General features: G+C 54.1%; 8 protein-coding genes across 8 annotated transcripts; 5 read left to right on the top strand and 3 right to left on the bottom strand.

Annotated features, from left to right (window-relative positions):
* Positions 1-523: 523 nt before the first annotated feature.
* BKA78DRAFT_84985 (uncharacterized protein) lies at positions 524-2,890 on the bottom strand. The gene is made up of 4 exons (XM_066893856.1): positions 2,348-2,890; positions 1,579-2,284; positions 1,434-1,528; positions 524-1,379 (listed from the first exon to the last, which is right to left on the bottom strand). Exons 1-4 carry the CDS (start codon positions 2,748-2,750, stop codon positions 661-663), a joined length of 1,923 nt encoding a protein of 640 aa, XP_066748220.1. The 5' UTR covers positions 2,751-2,890; the 3' UTR covers positions 524-660.
* Positions 2,891-3,719, top strand: BKA78DRAFT_84984 (uncharacterized protein). The gene has a single exon (XM_066893855.1). It carries the CDS (start codon positions 3,031-3,033, stop codon positions 3,529-3,531), a length of 501 nt encoding a protein of 166 aa, XP_066748219.1. The 5' UTR covers positions 2,891-3,030; the 3' UTR covers positions 3,532-3,719.
* Positions 3,720-4,306: 587 nt separating this feature from the next.
* On the top strand, positions 4,307-5,480 carry BKA78DRAFT_292895 (uncharacterized protein; the record flags this gene model as incomplete). The annotated part of the gene is made up of 4 exons (XM_066886121.1): positions 4,307-4,549; positions 4,591-4,827; positions 4,865-5,204; positions 5,275-5,480. The coding sequence occupies 4 exons, from the start codon at positions 4,307-4,309 to the stop codon at positions 5,478-5,480; spliced, it is 1,026 nt and encodes a 341-aa protein (XP_066748218.1).
* Positions 5,481-5,782: 302 nt separating this feature from the next.
* On the top strand, positions 5,783-10,518 carry BKA78DRAFT_350231 (uncharacterized protein; the record flags this gene model as incomplete). The annotated part of the gene is made up of 3 exons (XM_066890952.1): positions 5,783-5,997; positions 6,046-10,378; positions 10,441-10,518. The coding sequence occupies 3 exons, from the start codon at positions 5,783-5,785 to the stop codon at positions 10,516-10,518; spliced, it is 4,626 nt and encodes a 1,541-aa protein (XP_066748217.1).
* A 536-nt stretch (positions 10,519-11,054) lies between these two features.
* On the top strand, positions 11,055-14,946 carry BKA78DRAFT_306858 (DNA mismatch repair protein-like protein msh3). Its single transcript, XM_066887813.1, has 3 exons — positions 11,055-12,035; positions 12,086-14,564; positions 14,642-14,946. The coding sequence occupies exons 1-3, from the start codon at positions 11,075-11,077 to the stop codon at positions 14,721-14,723; spliced, it is 3,522 nt and encodes a 1,173-aa protein (XP_066748216.1). The 5' UTR covers positions 11,055-11,074; the 3' UTR covers positions 14,724-14,946.
* An 826-nt stretch (positions 14,947-15,772) lies between these two features.
* BKA78DRAFT_84936 (uncharacterized protein) lies at positions 15,773-17,524 on the bottom strand. Its single transcript, XM_066893854.1, has 7 exons — positions 17,308-17,524; positions 16,932-16,959; positions 16,868-16,882; positions 16,757-16,806; positions 16,687-16,706; positions 16,066-16,621; positions 15,773-16,016 (listed from the first exon to the last, which is right to left on the bottom strand). Exons 1-7 carry the CDS (start codon positions 17,359-17,361, stop codon positions 16,011-16,013), a joined length of 729 nt encoding a protein of 242 aa, XP_066748215.1. The 5' UTR covers positions 17,362-17,524; the 3' UTR covers positions 15,773-16,010.
* A 1,497-nt stretch (positions 17,525-19,021) lies between these two features.
* On the bottom strand, positions 19,022-20,200 carry BKA78DRAFT_84896 (putative eukaryotic translation initiation factor 3 subunit EifCj). The gene is made up of 3 exons (XM_066893853.1): positions 20,033-20,200; positions 19,857-19,933; positions 19,022-19,808 (listed from the first exon to the last, which is right to left on the bottom strand). The coding sequence occupies exons 1-3, from the start codon at positions 20,049-20,051 to the stop codon at positions 19,056-19,058; spliced, it is 849 nt and encodes a 282-aa protein (XP_066748214.1). The 5' UTR covers positions 20,052-20,200; the 3' UTR covers positions 19,022-19,055.
* A 92-nt stretch (positions 20,201-20,292) lies between these two features.
* Positions 20,293-20,752, top strand: BKA78DRAFT_84889 (uncharacterized protein). Its single transcript, XM_066893852.1, has one exon. It carries the CDS (start codon positions 20,362-20,364, stop codon positions 20,602-20,604), a length of 243 nt encoding a protein of 80 aa, XP_066748213.1. The 5' UTR covers positions 20,293-20,361; the 3' UTR covers positions 20,605-20,752.
* The last annotated feature ends 705 nt before the right edge of the window (positions 20,753-21,457 follow it).

The following is a 21,457-nucleotide window of genomic DNA, read 5'->3' as shown; positions in this document are numbered from 1 at the left end:
TTCACGTAGCACAGGTGATTTCGGTACAGTTTGAAAAGATTTCTTTCTCCTATCATACAATTGGTTTAATTTCGCCTCGCTGCTTGGTCCCCCCCTAACCAACAACCGCCCATTGGCGCTCAAGGGGCAAACGTTCTCCCATGCATTCTGACCTGCCAACTGCCCAAGTGCGTGCCCTCTTCAACTCCATCAGCCCACCGACCATGAGACTTGTGTATGAAAATTGCCTGAAGGCATGCAGAATTGAAGTAATGGAGTAATCAACGATGCTGAAAAACGGGACGTGCTGCTCGAGTGGCTGCTCTCAAAACGCCAAACAATTAAGCAAACAGCCCAAACCAAGGAAATGGGTATTCGAACAGAACAAAGAACCCAATCAAAGTGCATTGATTGCCGAAGGATGAGTGCTGGCAGGGTTGGCGAGCCGCTGCCTGCTCAAGTTGGACGTCTTTCAACGTCTTGACCAGACAGAAGGCAGCCAACGGTTATAGGGAAACCATAAAGACGACACTGAAACCAATCAAACAGGTCCACTGACGCTCATGACCATCATTGCGCCAATCGCTTTTGAGCTTCGTTCAGAACAGTCTAGAGCTGCGAAGAGGCCGGCCTCCTTGCTTTCCACTTGCGTCTGTGAACCAAGAACCGTCGAATATACGCCTAGTTGTGGGAAAGAGCAATTGGCGACAAAGGTTTCATCGGAGAGAGCTTGGGCAAGTCGTTGTTGCGCACGCCAGTGCGGTTGGCCTGGGTAGGTGTCACATCTTCTTCTTCGCGTTCGCGTGCGCCGGTCGAGTTGAGAGGCGGAGGCCGAGGCTTGTCAGGGGTCGAGCTGTTGATTGTCGATGGCTTGCTGCTTCCAGATGATTCGGCTCGCTCGTTGTCTTCTTGTGAACTCTCATGATTTCCGTGCGACGGAGGACCGTGCGATGACGGAGGAGGAATCATGGGGTACTTCTCGGGCTCCAGAATGCGCATCTCTTTCTCGAGGTACTCTTTTTCTGTCCAGCAGCCTTGCCAGCAGTTGCGCCAGTCTAGAACGAGGAACTGGAAGCAAAATGCCTCAATCTTCATACAAGGCTGGAAGCAGATGCAGAGGTTGCGGTAGTCCATCTTGTTTTTCTCCGAACAAGAGTGAAGCAGACTGATATGGCAGGTGATGGCGAACAAGAGGTAGTAGTTGAAAGGCGGAAGTTTCGACAGCTCGTCTTTGAGCATCTGCGGCGTCGTTTTCGCGTCTCGGCAATTTTCCTGAATCTTTTGCTGTATGGCTTTGGGGAATATCTCGTCAGGGAGCTCGCGGAGCCAAGCTTTGAACATTGAACCGATGATGTTGATGTCGTACAATTCCTCCTCGTCGAACAAATTGATGTCGAGTTCTGCGATTGTCTGATTAGTCTGGTGGTGCCTAGACTCGAGCGATTCAGAAATACCTCTATCAAAGCGGCCCTGCCAATACTTGACGTCTTTGCCGCTGCCTGGTACACGGTACAACCCTTCTTCTTCGCATCCATTCATGTTCAAGTAACTAGTAGCTTGTTAGCAGCCGAACAGTGTCTGGGCGCATAGAATACTCACTCAATACACCTCCAGGGTAGTGCAGGCATCCAGAATTCTGTCTTGTCCTTGGATGCCGCGAGCCTCTTTGATATTCTTGTCTTCCGAGTCTGTTCGACCAGGGGAAGATTGATGACTTTACAAACATAATTCTCATCGATCGGAGGGGGATGGTCCCGCTCGTGCGAGCTACCGTTACGAGTAAGCTTGCCGAAGAAGCCCTTGCCAGCCTTTCCAGCTTTGCCAATGTTGGCGGCTGTCCGTTCACCGGTATTTTTGATGCCGTTGAAAAATGCGCCCTTCTCGAAGGCGGCTGGAAGAGAAAATCCAGGATCCTTCTTCTCCTTTTGGTGGGATGACTGGCCTCCTTCCTCGCGGTCGGCAGACCGAGTACGGGGCTGTGAGTTGAGCATGTCCAGAAATGCCTTGTCCTGAATTGGCGCGGTTCGCAATCCGGCTTCAGGGATTGGCCTCTTGCGATTTTCCTCGGAGCGCTTCTCGCCGTGCTGGGAGGAAGGTGCAAAGCGGTGTGCTAATGGGGAGGGCTTCGGCGGCTGCCCCTCGTGGTTCACGGCGTCATCAGATCGAACGGAGCGAGAGCGTCCAAGCAGATTGAAGCGATTCTTTGCGTTGGGCCTCCTTTGAGAGCCGTGTTCCGAGGGCAGAGGATTTTGGGATGATTTGGTGCTTGCAGCGTCGTTGCGCTGGTCATAATCGTGAGTGGTGTCTGAAGGGCGCACACCGTTAGAGATCGACAGGCTTGTTCGGGGCAGCATGATTTTTCGCTTACCACTAGATATGCTAGCGTTGTCCAGAGACCTGCTCACGTCTGGAGACGACCCTGACGCTTGCTTGTAGGGGTAGGGATGATGCGAGGACGGCCCCGATTCTGAGACCTGTCTCATCGTCGACATGCCACCATCTGCCCCCACTCTCGTGGTCGACTTGGACGCTTTGTGGTGCGAAAAGAAGCGCCGCGACGACTCTTCGCGGGGAGGGGTGGGCGAGTGCGCAGATCTCGGTGGTGCAGGGTGATGTGAGTCTTGGGAGATGTTGTTCATCTCATGGTTGCTTGATCCCAGTCTCGCGGGCGACGCAGGGCTCTGTGGACTCCGTGGACTTTCGACACTCGACTGCTGGGTCGCGCCTTTGTTGTTCTGACTGTTTGAAGACAAGGAGGGAGATTTCGGCATCTTTCGCAGCGTCCTCCGCGGTTGGGCCCGATCCAACGACTGTGGCACGTATTAGCCGTGTACGCCCTCAATTGGCGGGCGAAGCAATGTGACGAGTCAAAGGGCTCTTGGACGCTGTGCGCTACTGGCAGCGACGGTATCGAGCACGCAGAGGTGGCGGGTGGGTGTTTACCTCGACACTGTTGTCCGACATGACGATTAGCTTCGATTCCATCGAGGGCACAGGGTGGAATGTGGGCATCCGCTATACACACCTGACGGGCCCGTCACCCTAAGATGAATGGGGCCCCAAGAGCTAAGCAGGAACCCGCAACCAGGCCAGCTAACCTGTACTTGTGCGACGCGCGGATCGATTGTACTGGCTTCGTGGCGCTTGTTTGGTGTTGGTTGGCCGGCGGGATTCGACAAAGGGGAGTCGGCGTCGGTGGTGGAAGCTTATGCGCGAGCTGGATCTAGTCCGTCAGCCCGTTTGTTACACGACCGAGGAGGCGATTGCGGCAACACAATGGGCACGGCAAATGGCGAGGAGACGAGGCGGGATATTGGGGGGGAGAAAGAGGGGGTTGCAGGCAGAGAGGACGAGAGAGGGCAAGCGAGCCGGGATAGCGTCTGGTTTCAGGGCAGACTGAATAAAGAAAAGCGACTTACAGTCCACGGGGGCGGGTATGTCGTCTCGGAGTGCCGGGCGCAAGGTGACACGGTATCGTCGTATGGAGAGGAGCTGAGAGGTGCAGAGGGGGAGCAGACGCGATGCGGGCCGCAGGAGGCACCGCGTGGATGAGGTAGGGCCGGGAGGGGCGAGGTAGGCGATTTGTGGAGAGACACAGGTGTGTGCGAGAGCGAGTGAGTGGATCGGTCTTGTCGGTCGCAACAATCAATGCACGCCGGCAGCGGTGGAGAGAGAGCGGAGCCTGAGGTGAGCGAGCACTGGAAGCGTGGTGGCTGGAGAAAAGGGACGGCGGCGGAATCGACTGGTGTGGTCGAGCGGGTGCCTGGCGGCAGGTCGTGGGGGAGGAGACAGGACCTGAAGGGCACCAGGCACAGCACTGGCACGCTGGAAGGCAGGGCAGGCGGAAGGCGGAAGCGTGAGAGGGAGCAGCACCAGCAAGAGACGGGCGCGTGCGACGAGGTCAGTGATGGGCTGGCAATGGATGCAGCTAACTGTAGTCGCAGTAGTCCAAGTCTCGCATCTGCTGGTCAGGGAACTCCTTGTAAGGCGTCAGAGCCGCTGTCTCTCCTCCGTGCTCTTCGCAAAGTCTGATGAAGACCGCCAGACTTGGTAAATATAGACAGCTCTGAGCCTCCCCCTGGTCCACCGCAATCTGAGCAAAGACGAACATTACGTCCTCTCTCTCTCTCCGCTCTCCACTGCGCCCGACAAGGTCGATCAAACACCATCCGCTCTGATCCGGTCAACCATTTAACATGCAACTCCTGCTCATGCCGTCATGCCATTTTCCGTGTGCTGACGACGACAACGACAAAAACGACAACAACAACAACAACGCGACCAATTTTGGCAGTTGGGCACTCGGGTGCTCCTGAAGAATCCCCAGATGCGCAAGTTTCATTCCGTCACTGAGTTCAAGGCTGCCCGTCGTTTTTCGATTCAACTTGTCCCTTTCTTTGCCGTGTCACGACTTTTTGGCAGCCTCTCCGGCTTGTCATGGTCGTGGTCAAGAGGACCCGGCGCGGCTCGCATCGCCCGCACCCCTGTCCAAAATCCCGACCTCGCCATCGCCTACTGCAGCACTGCGTATTCCTCATCTCATCTGCCCGCATTGTGCGATATCTTTACGGTCTGCTTGGCAATCGCGGCATCTCCTGAACCGTTTCTTAGCCTTGCTTTGCCGGGTGGCTTTTATTGACACAGCATGGCACAATTGGGTGTCGAAAAGACAATTCTCTGGTGTTGGACGACAAGGTGCAGCCCGAAAGTTTTGACATGATGCTAGGTTTTCCAGGAGAGCAACAGCCGTCGTCAGAGCAGTGCGTGCTCTCAGTGTTTATGCAAGGCACCCGTCTGTTGAATGTCTGCCAAAGTTTGAAACAAAGCGTCTCTCTCGTGGCCGGCGACGTGCCATTGTTTCATTGTGGCACCTGACTTCTTCCAGAAATTTTTAGATTGGGCCCAAACCGGAACCGACACCACGACGACAGCTGGAGACGAGGAGGAAGAACAAGGCGTCGCCAAGCTCAATCTGACGCCAGCACTATCCACGCTACTGCTAGGCTTGTGGCCCTGCGATTGCCCGATGAAACACTTAGCAGCCCGTCTGGCCTTTGAGGCTCAAAAGGCAGCCGCCGCGCTGTCGAGTGCGACTCGCTCGAGGTGCAAGAGTGGAGAAGCGGCTGCACACTGCCTTGGGAAGTCGTCTTTTGTTCCAAGGCAACGGCCGTCGGACTTTGCACTGCTGCTTCCGGCGGACTTGGGAGAGACTTCAGTCCAGGATGGTGAGATGCACACGCAATGCTCACTCGAGCTCTCTCTTGACGCGATCCGCTGGCCTTGGTCGATTTGCAGTCAGCACTGAAGTTCCCTGCGATGATATGCCGTTCATTGTTGCAGTCAGTAGTGGGGACGACATGGAAGTCTGCAGACTGCAGCAAACAACCAAGGTCAGCATCGGTGACGTAGTCCGTGCGTCGCTGCGGAATCGAGGCCTCTGGAGTCTCCGCGTCCCCCGCGTGCCTGCCGATCCTCCACCCGCGCTTCCTCTGACACCTTGAGAGCTTCCCTCTCACACCTCTCATGACGGACACCACTTCCTGCTCTGTAAATAATCAATGAGCTTAGCGACTACCCTCGCTCCCTTCCTCCACATTGGGAAACTGCCATAGAGCTCCTGAGCGTCTCTTTGTACCCTCTCCACCTCTGGCATCCTCTCAACTCCAAACATCTCTTCACTCCATCTGCTTCTTTCATCCTTTGAAACATCCTCAGCAATCTTGATAGCTTCCATACCTTATTTTGTTCTTCAGTCTGTCCAACAACTTAGTTCAAAGCATCGACAACCGTCTTCTTCGACACAATGGCCCCAACTACCGTTTACCTCTTGCCTTTGACCGACGGTGGCGCTCCAGATGTGCCTGGTGGCTACATCTACATGCCACCTCCCACCGACCAGCCCTACGTCGTTCGATTCGCCATTGACGGTACCAGCTCCATCTGTCGTTTGGGCAGCCTGTGGGTGAACATCCCCGCCAAGGGCGAGCAGTTCCAGCGTGATCGCTTCCGCGAATACAAGTAGGTTTTGTGTGTCCATGTGAGCTTGGTTGGTTTTGACATGGCAAGGCTTCGTCCCGACTTCAATGGAACCATTGAGATCGACTGCCCCATCTACTCTGCTGGCGCCTTTGCCTTCTACTCGACCTACACGCCTCTGCCGGAATTCTCTCCTGATTCTCTCGTTTCGCCCAAGCCTACCAAGACGCCTACGTACTACATCGATGTGTCGCCCAAGTTGAAGTTTGGAGACACCCTCATGCCGCTGGACTCCCTGTCCATCTTCTCCGTCATTTCAAAATTCATGGGCAAATACCCGACCGATTGGGACAGCCATCTTGCGGGTATCAGCCAACGGGGTTACAACATGGTCCACTTCACGCCCTTGATGATGCGAGGAAATTCCAACTCGCCTTACAGCATCTTCGATCAACATCAATTCGACAAGAATTTGTTCCCCCGCGGAGAACAGGACATTGCCGACATGGTCGAGAAGATGAAGGACCAGTACAAGCTGTTTGCTTTGACAGATGTCGTCTGGAACCACACTGCCAACAACAGCAAGTGGCTGGAAGAGCATCCGGAAGCTGGGTACAATCTCGAAACCGCTCCTCATCTGGAAGCTGCCCTGGAGCTTGACAATGCACTGCTCAAGCTTGGAAGAGACCTCGCAGAGCTTGGTCTCCCTAGCACACTCAACACTTCAGACGACCTGCAAAAGATCATGAGCGCCATCAAGACCGAGGTCATTGACAAGCTTAAACTTTGGCAGTACTACGTTGTTGATGTCGAGCGCAACACCAAGGAGATTGTGAAAGCCTGGACCGAAGGCGAAATCACTTTCCCCGACAACGGGTTTGGCAAACTCGGCGTAGCTGGCATTCAGGAAGTCAAGAGCTGGTCGTCCAAACAAAAGGTCGACTGGCTCATTCAACATGCTTTCGTCGGCAATGACAGGCTCGGGCAGAGGTTCCGCCGCAGAATGGACCCCAGGACTGCCGCAGCCCTGCTTGCTGCCCTTTTCGGAAGATTTGACAGCCGCAAGTCCGGCGGCCCAGACGAGGCTTCCGCCACCATGTACAAATTCCTCCAGGACGTCAACGTGGAATTCTACAAGGAGTACGACGACGATGCAGCAGTAATCATGGATCAATTACGCAACCGCATCAAGTACGTCCGACTTGATGACCACGGCCCGAAACTTGGTGCCATCAACAAGCGAAACCCCCTGATTGAGTCCTACTTCACGAGGTTGCCAGACAATGCGACGACCAGGAAGCACAGCAAAAGGGCCCTTGCTCTGGTCAACAACGGCTGGATCTGGGCAGCAGATGCCATGAAGGACAATGCCGGTCCGCAGTCTCGAGCCTACCTTCGGAGAGAGGTCATTGTCTGGGGCGACTGTGTCAAGCTTCGCTATGGCAAAGGTCCTCAGGACAACCCTTTCCTCTGGGATTTCATGACCAAGTACACTCGACTCATGGCCAAGTACTTCACGGGATTCCGCATCGACAACTGCCACTCCACCCCTATCCACGTTGCCGAGCACATGTTGGATGAGGCACGCAAAGTTCGACCCGACCTTGTCGTTGGTGCGGAGCTCTTCACCGGATCTGAAGACATGGACTTTGTCTTCTGCAAACGCCTGGGCATCAGTTTTCTGATTCGCGAAGCCATGCAAGCTTGGAGCACACAAGAACTGAGCCGATTGGTCCATCGCCATGCCGGTATACCAATTGGCAGTTTCGAGTTGGACGAGATCAGCAAAGTCGGCGATCCTTCTGGCAAAGTCAATGGTGCTGCGTCTCACGAGGTCATTCGGAGGATCCGACAGAGCCCCGTCCACGCCTTGTTCATGGACTGCACTCATGACAACGAGGCCCCTGCTCAGAAGCGTGATGCTCGAGACACGCTTCCAACAGCTGCTCTCGTGGCGATGTGCGCATGTGCCACGGGAAGTGTCATGGGCTTCGACGACTGTTACCCTGAGCTCATTGACCTGGTCCATGAAACCCGCAGCTACTCGTCAGCGTACTCGACGACAGGCGCACTCAAGGTCGAGGCAGCGGAGGGAGGCATTGGCGGTATCAAGAAACTTCTCAACCAGATCCACACTCTCATGGGCCAAGATGGTTACGACGAGACCTTCATTCATCATGATCGCGAGTACATTACTGTACATCGTGTGCACCCGCACACACGAAAGGGGTACTTCCTGATCGCCCACACTGCCTTCCCGGGCTACAGCAATGGAGATGGTGGCTTTCCTCCAGTGCACCTTCCTAGCACGAAGGCAAAGCTCATGGGCTCTTGGTCCTTCGAAGTCGACGCCTCCCCTCAGGCCAGAACAAGCGTCCGAAGCGACAAGAAATTGCTCCGAGGCTTGCCCAGTCGTACCAAGGACATTTCCGGCGTCAAAGTTGAGTCAACCGGCGACAATACCACCATCACGGTGCCCGCCGATTTCAACCCTGGAAGCATCGCTTTGTTTGAGACCTGGATCCCAAGCTGTGAGCATTCGGAAGGCCTCGACAAGTTTGTTGCCAGCGAGGGTGCTTCTGCATTCAAGAACTGCAGCCTCGTTCACCTCAACCAAATCCTGTACCGTTGCGATCCCGAGGAGCGAGACTTCAGCGGCGGAAAGGACGGCGTGTACACTGTTCCTGGCGTTGGCCCGCTTGTTTACGCTGGCTTGCAAGGCTGGTGGAGCGTCCTGCGTGACGTTGTCAAATACAACGACCTTGGCCATCCGATCTGCAACCACCTTCGCGAAGGTCAATGGGCGCTGGACTACTGCGCCGGCAGGCTTGAAAGGTTATCGAAGCAGCCTGGATATGAGACTCTCCATGAAGTCTCGACCTGGCTGAACGACCGCTTTGACGCCATTCGCAAGATCCCCAACTTTTTGTTGCCGCGATACTTTGCGTTGACTATTCAGACTGCGTACAACGCTGCAGTTGCCCGGGCCATCGAGCTTCTCAACGACAATGTCCGCAACGGCCAGAAGTTCCTCCAGAAGCTTGCGCTGGTCAGCATCCAAGTCACTGGCCACATGGACAATGCTTCGCTTTGGCCCGAAAAGTCTGTCCCGTCGATGGCAGCTGGTCTTCCACATTTCTCATCCGACTGGGCCAGGGCTTGGGGCCGAGACATCTTCATCTCCCTCAGGGGTCTGTATCTTGGCACTGGTCGTTACAGCGACGCAAGGGAGCACATCATGGCATTTGCCAGTGTTGTCAAGCACGGAATGATTCCCAATCTTCTCAGCAGTGGCAAGCTCCCCCGGTACAACTCTCGAGACTCTGTGTGGTTCTTCTTGCAAAACATCCAAGACTACACCAAGATTGTACCCAAGGGCGCCGGCCTTTTGCAGGAAAGCGTCAAGCGAAGGTTCCAACCGTACGACGACACTTGGTTCCCCTGGGACGACGAGCGGGCCTACTCGACCGAGAGCACAATTGAAGACATCATTCAAGAGTGTCTGCAGCGCCATGCCTCTGGTATGTCTTTCCGCGAGTACAACGCTGGGCCGAACTTGGACAGCCAGATGAAGGACCCGGGCTTCAACATCGACATTCACCCCGACGGGAAGACTGGTATCATCTTTGGCGGCAACCAGTTCAACTGTGGCACGTGGATGGACAAGATGGGAGAAAGCGAGAAAGCCGGCAACAAGGGCGTGCCCGGAACGCCGCGTGACGGGGCCGCCATTGAGATTACTGCCATGCTTTACAGCGCCTGCAAATGGGTTGCTGAATTGCACAAGCAGGGACAGTACAAGTACGATGGCGTTGACATCTCCAGTGGACATCTCAAGTTCTCCGACTGGGCCGCGAAGATCAAGAGCAGCTTCGAGTGGGCTTACTATATTCCACGCGACCAGGCGGACGACAAGAAGTATGACGTGAACACCCCCATCGTCAACCGTCGTGGTATCTACAAAGACCTGTACCGGTCCGGCAAGGAGTACGAAGACTACCAACTGCGCCCCAACTTCCCCATTGCCATGAGCGTGGCTCCAGATTTGTTTGATCCCGAAAAGGCCCTTTATGCCATTTACATGGCGGACAAGATCCTTCGCGGTCCCACTGGTATGGCAACGCTCGACCCCTCGGACCTCAACTACCGCCCCAACTACATCAACTCGGACGATTCGACCGACTTTCACACTGCAAAGGGACGTAACTACCACCAGGGACCCGAGTGGCTGTGGCCCACTGGCTTCTTCCTGCGCGCCTTTTTGCGTTTCGACTTGATGCGCCGCAAGACACCTGAGGAGCGCATCGAGACTTACCAGCAGGTGACGAGGCGGCTGCACGGGTGCATGGAAGCGATTGACCAGAGTGCGTGGGCTGGATTGACGGAGCTGACGAACAAGGATGGTGCATTCTGCGCGGATTCGGTGAGTTTCTCCCTTGATCTTGACCCCTTTGGCCTGCAGGTTGCTAATGCCACTTCCAATAGTCTCCAACACAATCATGGTCGGCTAGCTGCCTCATTGATTTGTACCAAGATGCGAAAGAGTTCACAGACGCGCAGTAGGACGGGGATCGCCAAGGCGTTTTGACCGGGCCAAGAAGACCTCAGTATAGGAAGATGGTCAGTTGGAGCGATTCATGGGAAAATCATCCTACATGTAGACAACCGGAGCAGGACGAAGTGGTGTTGGACAAGGCTGAAGTCGGCCTACTTTTCCTAATGTCTTTTCTCCCTATGTAGGTAGAGGGCACCTAGACCCTAGACAGACTGATTGCCTTTGGACGTAATGCATCGTATCCTTCTTCAATGACGATGCCCTGAGTCTTCGCTTCTTTATCCGTGCTCATCTGAATTGTTGAAGTTGAGATTTAGTGTTCAAGCACCTTACCACACAAAGATTTGGACGTTTCAGCAAGAAGAAGGATAGCTACAGCAGCACCACTGCCCCACCTTGGAGTTTTGGCACTGCTTGTGTGGGCTCACTGTGGGGGGATGTACGACCAGGATGCTCGGAGAAGGATCGGCCAAAACGCGTCGCGTCAGTTCGTGGACCTGAACACGTCCCGTCCTGGCCGAGCCTGGTCACAACGTCCAATCAACCTGCCGCCACACGACAACAATGGCCCCCAGCAGCTCGCCCTTTGCGTCATCCCAGGCCAAAAAGCAAGCCTCCATTTCAAGCTTCTTCCAGAAAAAGCCGACCTCGAATCCCCCGAAGGCAAAGCAAACCGCATCGCCTGAGCTCGCCTCTTCACCACCCGTCGAAGCTTCCAAAGCTTTACCCAAAGTCGATGCCCGAGAAGAGCTCTCGGGGGAAGAAGATGAAGATGATGGGCCTTCTGTCTCCAGGCGCAAATTTTCGAACGCATTGAAGCGTGCGCAGACGACCGAAGCACCAGACGAGAATGCCGCTTCTCCTCCGCCCGCCAAAAGACCTCGCCGCGCCGCTGTAGACGATGACGATGATTACGAAGAAGATACCGAGAACACTGCTTTCCCGAAAGCAGCTTCCACTACCCGACTTGAGCCTTCCGAAGACGGCCGCATATCTCTCGGGCGTGTGAGTGATGCCGGCCTAAATGGCACCCGCGGCGCGAAAGTGACGGAGCGAACGTCGCAATACCTATATTCGAGCTCGCCAGTGGTGCTGGAGGAGAACAATGCTGGCGATGAGGACGAGGACGCAAGAAAGCATAAGGAGCGCTTGCATCGACAATTCGTCAAGAAGCTAGGACGGCCGGACAGCATGGCGGAGATAAAACGGCGGAATCACGTCCTCACGGAAGACGGAGGAGCTACGAAAGAGGGCGAGGAAGATGGAGAAGAGGATGGCGTCCTGGATGAAGAACATGAGGAACCAGCACCCAAAGCGAAGGGAAAGGGCGGCGCGAAGGCAAAGAAGGGAGCCAGCAAATTGACGCCCATGGAGAAGCAGATTATCGAGTTGAAAAAGAAGCATCCTGACACAATCCTCGTCGTAGAGGTTGGGTACAAGTTCCGCTTCTTTGGCGAAGATGCTCGGGTCGCCGCGAAGGAGTTGGGGATTGTGTGCATACCCGGCAAAATGAGGTTTGACGAACGTAGGTATCCATTGGACTCATCTTGCTGATTCTCTGCTAATCATTTGAAGATCCCTCCGAGGCACATCTCGACAAATTCGCCGGTGCCAGTTTCCCAACCCACCGCCTACATGTCCACGTCAAGAGACTGGTTGCTGCGGGGCACAAAGTAGGCGTGGTCAGACAGCTCGAGACTGCTGCGCTCAAAGCTGCAGGAGACAACAAAGGTGGTCCCTTCGTTCGCAAGCTTACAAATCTTTACACGAAAGGCACCTACATTGATGACGTTGAAGCGCTCGAGGGCAATGGTACTGGTGCAAACGGACCATCAAACAGCGGCCATCTCCTTTGCCTCACGGAGAGCAATGCCAAAGGATGGGGTACCGATGAAAAAGTCCAAGTCGGCATTGTGGCTGTACAGCCTTCTACTGGAGACATCATTTACGACGACTTTGAGGATGGCTTCATGAGGAGCGAGATCGAGACGCGATTGCTACATATCGCACCTTGCGAGTTTATCGTGGTCGGCGAGACCTCGAAGGCGACTGAGAAGATGATTCAGCACCTCTCGAGATCGAAAAGTAACGTCTTTGGAGACCAGGCGAGAGTTGAGAGGGTGGAAAAGTCAAAGACCATGGCTGCGCAAGCTTACAGCCACATATCCAACTTTTACGCAGACAAGGTCAAGAACGCTCAAGACTCTTCGGACGCGACAAGCGCCTTGGACAAAGTCCATCAGTTGTCCGAGCATGTTACAATCTGCCTATCAGCCATGATCACTCACATGAGTGAGTACGGCCTCGAAAACGTCTTCGATCTCACCAAAAACTTTCAGCCATTCTCTGCCCGGTCCCACATGCTTCTCAATGGAAACACATTGACGAGCCTCGAGGTTTACCAAAATCAAACAGATCATACCGTCAAGGGGAGTCTATTCTGGACGATGGACAGAACCAAAACTCGCTTTGGCCAGCGACTTTTGAGGAAATGGGTCGGACGACCTCTCCTCAGCAAGCCGCATCTTGAGGAACGCATTGCGGCGGTTGAAGAGCTCCGAAGCACTGAAAAACTTGCTTCGACTGACAAGTTGAAGAAGCTGCTTTCCCAGATTCGGACGGATCTGGAAAAGTCGCTGATCAGGATTTACTATCAGAAGTGTGGCCGCCCAGAGCTCCTGAGTGTTTTGCAGACGCTGCAACGGATCGCTGGGGAGTATGTGCAAGTCACATCACCAGAAAAAGCCGGATTCAAGTCGCAACTTCTTCAGGAGGCGATTGCGAGCATCCCGCTGATCTCGGCGGACGTAATCAGTTTCCTCGAGCGCATAAATCTTCAGGCAGCCAAGGACGACGACAAGTACAACTTTTTCCGAGAGGAGCATGAGACGGAAGACATTACTGACCATAAGATGGGAATTGTGAGTGTTGAGCACGAACTTAACGAGCACAAGAAAGACGCTGCAGCCGCAATCAACAAGTCCAAGGTGCAGTACGTGACGAAAGCTGGCATCGAGTTTCTCATCGAGGTCGGCAACACGGAGATCAAGAGGGTGCCAGCTTCGTGGGCAAAAATCAGCGGGACGAAGGGCAACAAGGGAGTGTCACGCTTCCACACTCCAGAGGTCAAACGTCTTCTTCAAGAGCGAGACCTCCATAAAGAATCATTGGCAGCCGCTTGCGATGCGGCATTTAAGGCGCTTCTTGGTGAAATTGCTACCAAGTATCAATCTTTCCGCGACTGTATCCAATCATTGGCCACTCTTGACTGCCTCGTGTCCCTTGCCGAAATCAGCAACCAGCCAGGATACGTCAAGCCTTCATACACGGACGATATCTGCATAGATGTCAAAGAAGGCCGCCACCCGATGGTGGAGCAGCTCCTCCTCGACTCGTACGTTCCCAATGACACTTCACTTTCCAACTCCGAGACGCGCGCGCTCCTCATCACTGGCCCCAACATGGGCGGAAAGTCCAGCTACGTCCGCCAAGTAGCCCTGATTAGCATCATGGGCCAAGTAGGGTCGTACGTCCCCGCCTCATCAGCACGTCTCGGGATGCTCGACGCCGTCTTCACGCGCATGGGCGCCTTCGACAACATGATGGCCGGCGAATCGACCTTCATGGTCGAGCTGTCCGAAACAGCCGACATCCTCAAACAAGCCTCTCCACGCTCCCTCGTCATCCTCGACGAGCTGGGCCGCGGCACCAGCACCCACGACGGCGTCGCCATCGCCGCGGCGGTCCTCGACCACATGGTGCGCTCCGTCGGCGCCCTCACCCTCTTCATCACGCACTACCAGAACCTCGCCAAGCTCGCCGACGGCTTCGACCACGGCGAGCTCAAAAACGTCCACATGCGCTTCGAGGAGGCGCGCGACGGCGGCCGCGACGAAGTCACCTTCCTCTACGAGGTCGGCGAGGGCGTTGCTCACCGAAGCTATGGGCTCAACGTCGCGCGGCTGGCTAACGTGCCTGAGGCTGTGCTGGACGTGGCGGCCGTCAAGAGCCGTGAGTTGGAGGATGAGATGCGGCGGCGTGGTGTTGCTGGATTGTAAGTCTTCTATCCCGTTTTTCGTCCTGTTCTGCTCTTTCCTGGTACTTTTGCTCTGTACTGACGCGTTGCAATAGGTCGAGCGCAATGGCGAGGCTGCTAGACGGCGGCGATGAGGCAGATTTAGAAGCTCTTGTTCGGGGCGTCGAGCAGCTGTAGCGAGAGTCGATACGCGGTGTGCTATCAGTCTCTGGCATTGCATAGTGAAAGGAAGACATGGACTGGCGTTGTGTTTGATGTAGTCAAACTACCCAGTTGAACAAGGGAGCATCGACCGTGCTCTCTTGTCTTCTGCAGGCGGGAGAATCGTAGCTTAGTTGGCAAATCCTCGACGAATGATGAAATGAGCAGAGCTGCATTCAACCTGCCCATGACCACCTCTAACTCAAATCAAGACCAAGGCAATGGACTGTGAAGCAGCAAAAGCGCAGGGTTCCTATTCTGACTCGAAAGCCTCCGCCAGCTCGCCTTGCCTACAGGGCATCTTTTTTGCAGGATTGGGGGTTACAGCACATGGCCAAGCAATCCCACAAGGACAAGACAAGAATTTCCAAAAATCCCCATGATCCATCCCCCTTTTCATGACCCGAGGAAGTCGTCGCCCCTTTTTTTTTTTTTTTTTTTTTTTTTTGGGCGCAAGCGCTCAAACGCTCCCCGCAACTGTTCTTGAGGAGAGTAAACACTCTCTATATTCTAGACATCCGGAGCTGAAGACTCCCCCCGTCTCTACACATTCTCACTTGGCACCAAGAAGCCTCGAAGTCAGCCATTCCATTTCGTCACCTGTCATGAGCCTATGGAATTGGTGCTCCGGGGGGAGTCGAGGCAGGATCTGTAGTAGAAACAGGGATTGGGGTGGTTGATGAGGCTGGTCAGGAGAATTTGGTAAACGGCGTACTGTGTAGATGGTGTCGAGTCCGTTGTAGAGAAGCACCGGGATGCTCGAGGCATGATGCTGAGTTCTGTTCATTGCTGAGTGAGGCCACAGACGCCCGAGGACTCCCCCGTCTGCCACGAAAAGAAGATGGGCAGGTTGAAGACGCGGACAATGGCATAGTGGCACTCAGAAATGCAGACTGTCCAGAGCAAAAGACCGAAATCGTTAGCCAGCTCGCCCGCCACCGCAGCAGCACACGGGCTTATGTAAAAATGTCGAAAAGTACAGAGTCAACGAATACAACCCCGAGCGATTGAAAATGACATGTCGTCGTGTCTTCGTGCATCCGTCTATTTTGCGCATAAAATCATATCTTTTTCCGTTGCCTTCCCTTCACTGCCCTACGAACCATCGCCCTAGAAGCCCGCAAAGCGTTTCGCAGCAAAGCGGCATGGTACAAGATTAGTGCGCACTAGGTACTATTACTGTGCCGCTTGCCGTGAGAGGTCTCGTCGTCATCGCCGATGCGAGGAGGGCTCTTCGAATCGCCACTCGAGAAAGGGCTCTTGCTACGACTGGGAGAAGGATGTTAATTTTGAGAGAGTTTTCAAGGGGCAAGCATACCCACGATCGCCTTCGTTGCGCCTCCTTCCGAAAGTCGTCGATGATTTTGAGCATCTCCTTGCGTCCGGCAGTGGCGTCAAATCCCTTCTCGCGCATGCTCATGCTGACTTTCTCCTTCGAGTCGGCTCGCAGGAGCTTATCCAGGAGCAAGTGCCGCATCATGAGGCAGACGAACATGCCGCAGTCGCTACTGTTCTCTTGCTGTGGGGAGTCGCGCATCGCCACGAATCGGATCCGTTGGCCTAGCAGCGTGCTCATCTTCTGCGTTACTATGTGCGCTTCTCGGTCATTCGACTGCTGCAGGCTATCGTAGTGAAAAGCCACGCCGTCGACTCTGCTCACCACCAGTAATGACCAATGTGAGCCACCCTCCGCCTGCATGGAGTTCCTACAGTCGTTGATGGGCAGGAATATGTGCGTCGTGTGGGTGAAATCGGGCAGCGCGTCCTTAACGATCGAGGGATCCGGCGTCTGAAGCAGCATAAAGACCATTGACGGGCGCAGAAGATTAATCCGAGCTCGCGGGTATTCGATAAGCTTCTCGTGTTCCAGGTATCTGTACAAGTCAAGTGTCAATGCCGCGTCGCCCTCGTGGTGTTGGGTGTTGGCAGGTGGCAGTACTCTTCCCAGAATGAGATTGCCTATCATCCTGTTAGGAAGTTGTTCCATTCTGTGGCTGCAAAGTACCAACGCTATCGGTCAACCAGTCTGACCGTATGCAGCTCACGTCCTCCTTGGTCACTATACGAGTATAGCCTTAGCATTTCGTGATGAACAGGGGGTTTCGGATCGGCAAACATACAGGATACATCGTGGTCTATTGACGCGTTAGCAAAGTTCCGAGGATTTCATATCAGGGTACTAACAGCTGAGGTATGTATCGTGTGGTGACAGCTATGTCCCTAGTCAGTAACATTTTCAATGTAGTCCTGAGTGGATCCCGATCTCGGTGCTCGGGCAGGAACTTTGACGACGGGTACCAGGATGCGCCAGGCCATGGTGTTCTCGAAGCTTGTCGACACGCGGAAAAATTGACATAATCTGCGCAGTTGACGGTTGAAAGATACAATTTGGAGAGCCAGGGTCGTGAGGTCGTCATTCGCTGGCGCTACCGCCTCGTGCGGGGCCCAAGGGGGGAGCTTCTAGAGAACACCGGCGCATCGTGGTTCCGTGGTACGTGTGCGGCTCAAGCGCGGGAGTGCCAAAGGGCTGGGATAATCAGAGTTCCACACAGATACCTACATTGTCGCCGAAATGTTTGCTCACTCGCCCTCCAAAAGGGTGGAAGCCAGACATTGCGGGGGAGCCGTCAGTGGACGAAGAGGAGAACGGGAGGTGAGACAGCGAAAGAGAGGATGTGAGCAAGGTTGGTAAAGATTGGGTGGAGAATGGCGAGAGTGGTGTACTGGGAAATGGTGTTTAGAGGCCAAGAGACCGAGGGTCGGGTGGTAGGTGTCCTTGGTAAGGTATGGTCTGTGCAGTTGATGACGTTTGTGGGGAGAGCACATGGATGCCGGTAGCCAGGCCATTTGCGTCTGGCTGGCGTCAACGTCAACGCACTCTTGCACCGCCCAATGTCGCTCCATCAGCGCTATATTCATCTTCTGCTATATCCAGCTGATCGTTTCCCAATCATGTTACCAAGCCTCGAGCCCACAATTCTCTCTGATCACCTGTGTCGCCAAGCCCAAGAGACCCTGCATCAGTCAGGGACAGCTCTCTCACTTCTCCACTTACTCAATCAGGAGCACTCGGTTGCCGACACGACTGAATCCTGTGGCATTGGTCTCTTCATGTTCCTTTCAAATCCTACGGCCGCTTGCTTTCCTCCCGTCCGGATCGACGCGCATGAGACTTGCTCCCGTACTGCTTAGCTTGATCTCATGGCAAACTGCGCCTAAACGAAGGAATGCGCGCACACGTCATCAGCTCTGCGCGCTCGGCAATACTTCATGAGCTATACCACGCTGAAAATAAGACCTAGAACATCAGATATACTAAGGTTGAAAGTACGAATTATCAACTTGAGCAAAAGACCTCGAAGGACGAAAGATGAAATTTGCCAACTCTAGGGCCTCCTAGTACTAATTATGAATGCATGGAGATGGGGAGTCCTGCTATACTACTGCAGTACAATGGCCGGCCATCTTGAGATGAAAGCGAGAAAAATTGCCGTTAGGTGAGTCGTCGAATCAGGCCTTGCTACTTCCTGACGCCTGCATTGCGCGTATGAAAGACTGGTGCTTGCTTGTAGAGTCACCATCCAAATGAATCTCCTCATTGCAGTTTAGGACGTGGGCACGATTCTTTGTTGATTCATTAGCGTATCGCAGATTGAAAGCCATTTGCTTGGTCAACGTTGCGCTAGAAACAGTAGATAGAAGGAGACAAAATCTGAGAGGAGGGCCACAAAATGTTCTTTTCTTTTTAATCTGGCATCTTGATTTGAATGAAAAAGGCGGTTTGCTTGAATGAAGCTCAATCAGAGACAGAACGAAAAGGGACCGCGTAGCTCTATGTCTTGTGCTCAAAAACGATAAGATACGTTGAATGCAAGAACAGACGCAAGTGTCACAAATGCCAAAAATATCACATCGAGCCTCGAGTTCAATGGCCTGGAAGCGGAGTGTGCAACCATATCCTAAATTAAGACGCCATGGGAAATGCAGCAAATCTCCATCGGGACACCCCGTCACAATGACGGCCGCTAGCTGTTTACCACTTGCTGTCCATCCGCGGAACAGCCTTTTCCGCGCCGCTGTTGGCCGACTTCTCACGACAACCACCTTTGCAGACGAAATCGTGGCATCGTGCGAGGAATCGGCCTAGTGGCTTTGGCTTGCGTTCTTTTGAGCCGTCCAGGGGTCCCCGGAGATGTACTTCAGCCTTTGCGGAAGAGATAGAGGGAGTATTACGTAGGTAACCGTTTTCACATGAAGTCGTCGCTGGAGCGAGTTAGTAAGGGCCAACCCATCACTACGGCTGAATACTTACTCGCCAAAGTCGTCGTCATACGTGGCGGTGTCAGGCTTGTACGCAACGTCACGAGAAGCGTTCAGGTTGACCTTGGTCTTCGCAGCCTTGGACTTCTTGCCACCCTTCTCAGCAGCCTTCTCCTCCTTGAGCTTCTCGTTCGACAGAGTAGTCATTCCACTAGCAATCTTCTTGATCTGGTCGCTGGGAAGCTCCTTGGCAATTTGCTTGGAGAACTCCTGCAAGAATATGGCATATTGAGGCTTCTTCGAGTTTGCGACCAGCAGAGGGACCAAAGTCTCGCGCAGCTTGTGGAAGTCGTCCTTGGTGGAGGGGCTGAAAAGGGACAGGGAGGAGAGCTCAACGGTCTTGGTCGGATCGGCTTTGTCAGTGACGGTGACAGCCTTGGTACCGGCGCGCTTCTTGCCCAGCCCTGCGTCGCCGAAGAGGTCGTCGTTAGGCTTGGAGGGTGCCTGCCTTTCGCCAACTGACATTTCGCCAAACAGATCCTCAGCAGCCGCAAGGTCGGCGTCCATTTCGTTTTTGCGGGCCTTTGCGCGCTTAGTGGCCTCGTCGTCCTCGCTCTCATAGTCCATTTCGGCATCCATCTTCTTCCTCCGGTTCTCGGCAATGCGGTCCTCAATCCTCTTCGACTTGCTCTTGTGGTTGGCTTTGGCTTCAGCGTCTGCCTTGGCCTTGGCCTCGGCGGCCTTCTTAGCCTTCTCACGCTCGACTTCAGAGTCCTCCTCGGCATCCCAGGAGTCTAGAACCTAGAAAGAGGTCAGACCAAATATCGGAGGTGGGATTCGTAGGCGTACGTCGTCTTCTTCCTCGTCATCCCACTTGCTGCGGCGTGCAACGGGTGCGACGGGGGTGTCCTCCTCGCTTTCATCATCTGTTGTGAGCGAGACTGTTAGCCAGGGTCGTAATTTTCAAAAATCAGGTAGCGCGGCGGGAAGACAAGAAATTTGGGCAGGCGGGATGTCTGACGTACCCCACTTGCTTGGAGGCATTTTGGCGCGTTGCGTCGGTCGTGAGGTCTGAGGTGGAGTGGTAATCGGTGTCGAAGGGCTGGGACAAAGGTTTGTATAGGAGCGGAAGAATCCTGGCAGGACAATAGGCTGGAGTGGTTGCGGAAAATGAGTGAGATTCTGAAAGAGGCGGCGCCTTGTCAGAGTTCTGACCGGGACTTCCCCTCGCTAAACTTCGGGCATCCTCAGCCATGCCGCATGGATTCACATGCCCAACCCAGCAGCCTTGTACACCTCCAAATTATTTTTGTTCCTTGATTATACCTCATCAAAGCCTTTGAGATTCTTTTCAATGATATTCTTCAGTTGTCTACTTTGCTCTCTCCAACAATTACTGCCGGAGTGCCCTCCCATGAAGCCTGACCTGTCGAGGGTCCGATCTCGCACCAGTCCCCATAACTACAGCCACATGTCTTTCCCTGATTGCACGTTTGGGTGGCATTATAAGCGCAGCAGATGGATTCAGCAAGCTGCGTGGACATCGCTAGGAGCTGAATATTCCAAAGCTAGCTGGAAGACGATGCAAAGCGTCTAGAATCTCAAGAGTTGCCAACATTTTGGCAACGTGCAGTTAGGAGCCAGGTAGGTATGCTCGAAGGATACAGTTGATGTTGGGGACATTTTGCACCCGATTCGTCCTAATAAAGAGCTCTGTTATCCCATGGGAACCAGCTTTTTAGACAGCTGTCTAGCACCCTTATTTAGCAGTCTCCTTTGGAGGATATTGGTATACGGACTATCCGGATATTTGACCGAGCGTTCGACCAGGCTGATGTGCAATGGTCACAATAGCGGATATGTACAGTAGGATGAAGTTGAGAAGTCAAGCCATTAATCCATACCAAGGGCTTTCGTCGATGGCACGCTATGGCTGTGGCGTACTGCCACTGCGCCGGAATGGCGCACGAGCTCCATACGCAGCTCGGCTTGCGATGACGTTGCAGAGTGGCTCGACGAAGTTGTTTTGACTTTTATGCCACCAATCGCTGAAACATTTTCAACTATGCTACCTCGGAAAGCGCGCATGAACTGCAATGCCATCGACGCGCTCAGACAGTGGGTTGAACTGAATCGGCGACGTGGCTTTGCAATGGAGTGGTTGAGGCAGGAAGGCATTGAGGGCACCAAGCTTGGAAACTGGAACAACAAGAGAACAATCTGTAGCATTTTTCTCATGGCCATATACCAGAAAGTTACAGGTCTTCTGAAAACCCAAATAATCACTCTTTTGTGCTCTGCCTTTGCAGTCAACTGCTCCCCCAGATTTGGCGCCAAGGTCGAGCTCCCGCTGCCTAGTTGGGCCTAGCGCGGTTTGACCGCAGCTCGCCGCCAACTTTGGGGAGCAACCGACTCCTGACCTTACGCTACCTTGTCCTTCCAGCATCACC

Source organism: Phyllosticta capitalensis (genome assembly GCF_038381095.1).
Source record: "Phyllosticta capitalensis strain CBS 128856 chromosome Unknown BKA78scaffold_2, whole genome shotgun sequence".
In the NCBI taxonomy this organism is placed as follows: Eukaryota; Fungi; Ascomycota; class Dothideomycetes; order Botryosphaeriales; family Phyllostictaceae; genus Phyllosticta; species Phyllosticta capitalensis.
This window is presented reverse-complemented; position numbering and strand designations above follow the sequence as displayed.

Coding starts and splice junctions, on each gene's coding strand:
- BKA78DRAFT_84985 (XM_066893856.1), bottom strand. CDS start 2,750: ATGCCGAAATCTCCCTCCTTGTCTTCAAACAGTCAGAACAACAAAGGC. Junction 2,285..2,347: donor CAACGCTAGCATATCTAGTG/GTAAGCGAAAAA, acceptor TGCGCCCTTCAG/ACACCACTCACGATTATGAC. Junction 1,529..1,578: donor CTACCCTGGAGGTGTATTGA/GTGAGTATTCTA, acceptor ACAAGCTACTAG/TTACTTGAACATGAATGGAT.
- BKA78DRAFT_84984 (XM_066893855.1), top strand. CDS start 3,031: ATGGGGCCCCAAGAGCTAAGCAGGAACCCGCAACCAGGCCAGCTAACC.
- BKA78DRAFT_306858 (XM_066887813.1), top strand. CDS start 11,075: ATGGCCCCCAGCAGCTCGCCCTTTGCGTCATCCCAGGCCAAAAAGCAA. Junction 12,036..12,085: donor CAAAATGAGGTTTGACGAAC/GTAGGTATCCAT, acceptor AATCATTTGAAG/ATCCCTCCGAGGCACATCTC. Junction 14,565..14,641: donor CGGCGTGGTGTTGCTGGATT/GTAAGTCTTCTA, acceptor GCGTTGCAATAG/GTCGAGCGCAATGGCGAGGC.
- BKA78DRAFT_84936 (XM_066893854.1), bottom strand. CDS start 17,361: ATGTCTGGCTTCCACCCTTTTGGAGGGCGAGTGAGCAAACATTTCGGC. Junction 16,960..17,307: donor GCAAACATTTCGGCGACAAT/GTAGGTATCTGT, acceptor CTAGGGACATAG/CTGTCACCACACGATACATA. Junction 16,622..16,686: donor GCAATCTCATTCTGGGAAGA/GTACTGCCACCT, acceptor TGACTTGTACAG/ATACCTGGAACACGAGAAGC.
- BKA78DRAFT_84896 (XM_066893853.1), bottom strand. Junction 19,809..19,856: donor ATGACGAGGAAGAAGACGAC/GTACGCCTACGA, acceptor ACCTCTTTCTAG/GTTCTAGACTCCTGGGATGC.
- BKA78DRAFT_84889 (XM_066893852.1), top strand. CDS start 20,362: ATGATATTCTTCAGTTGTCTACTTTGCTCTCTCCAACAATTACTGCCG.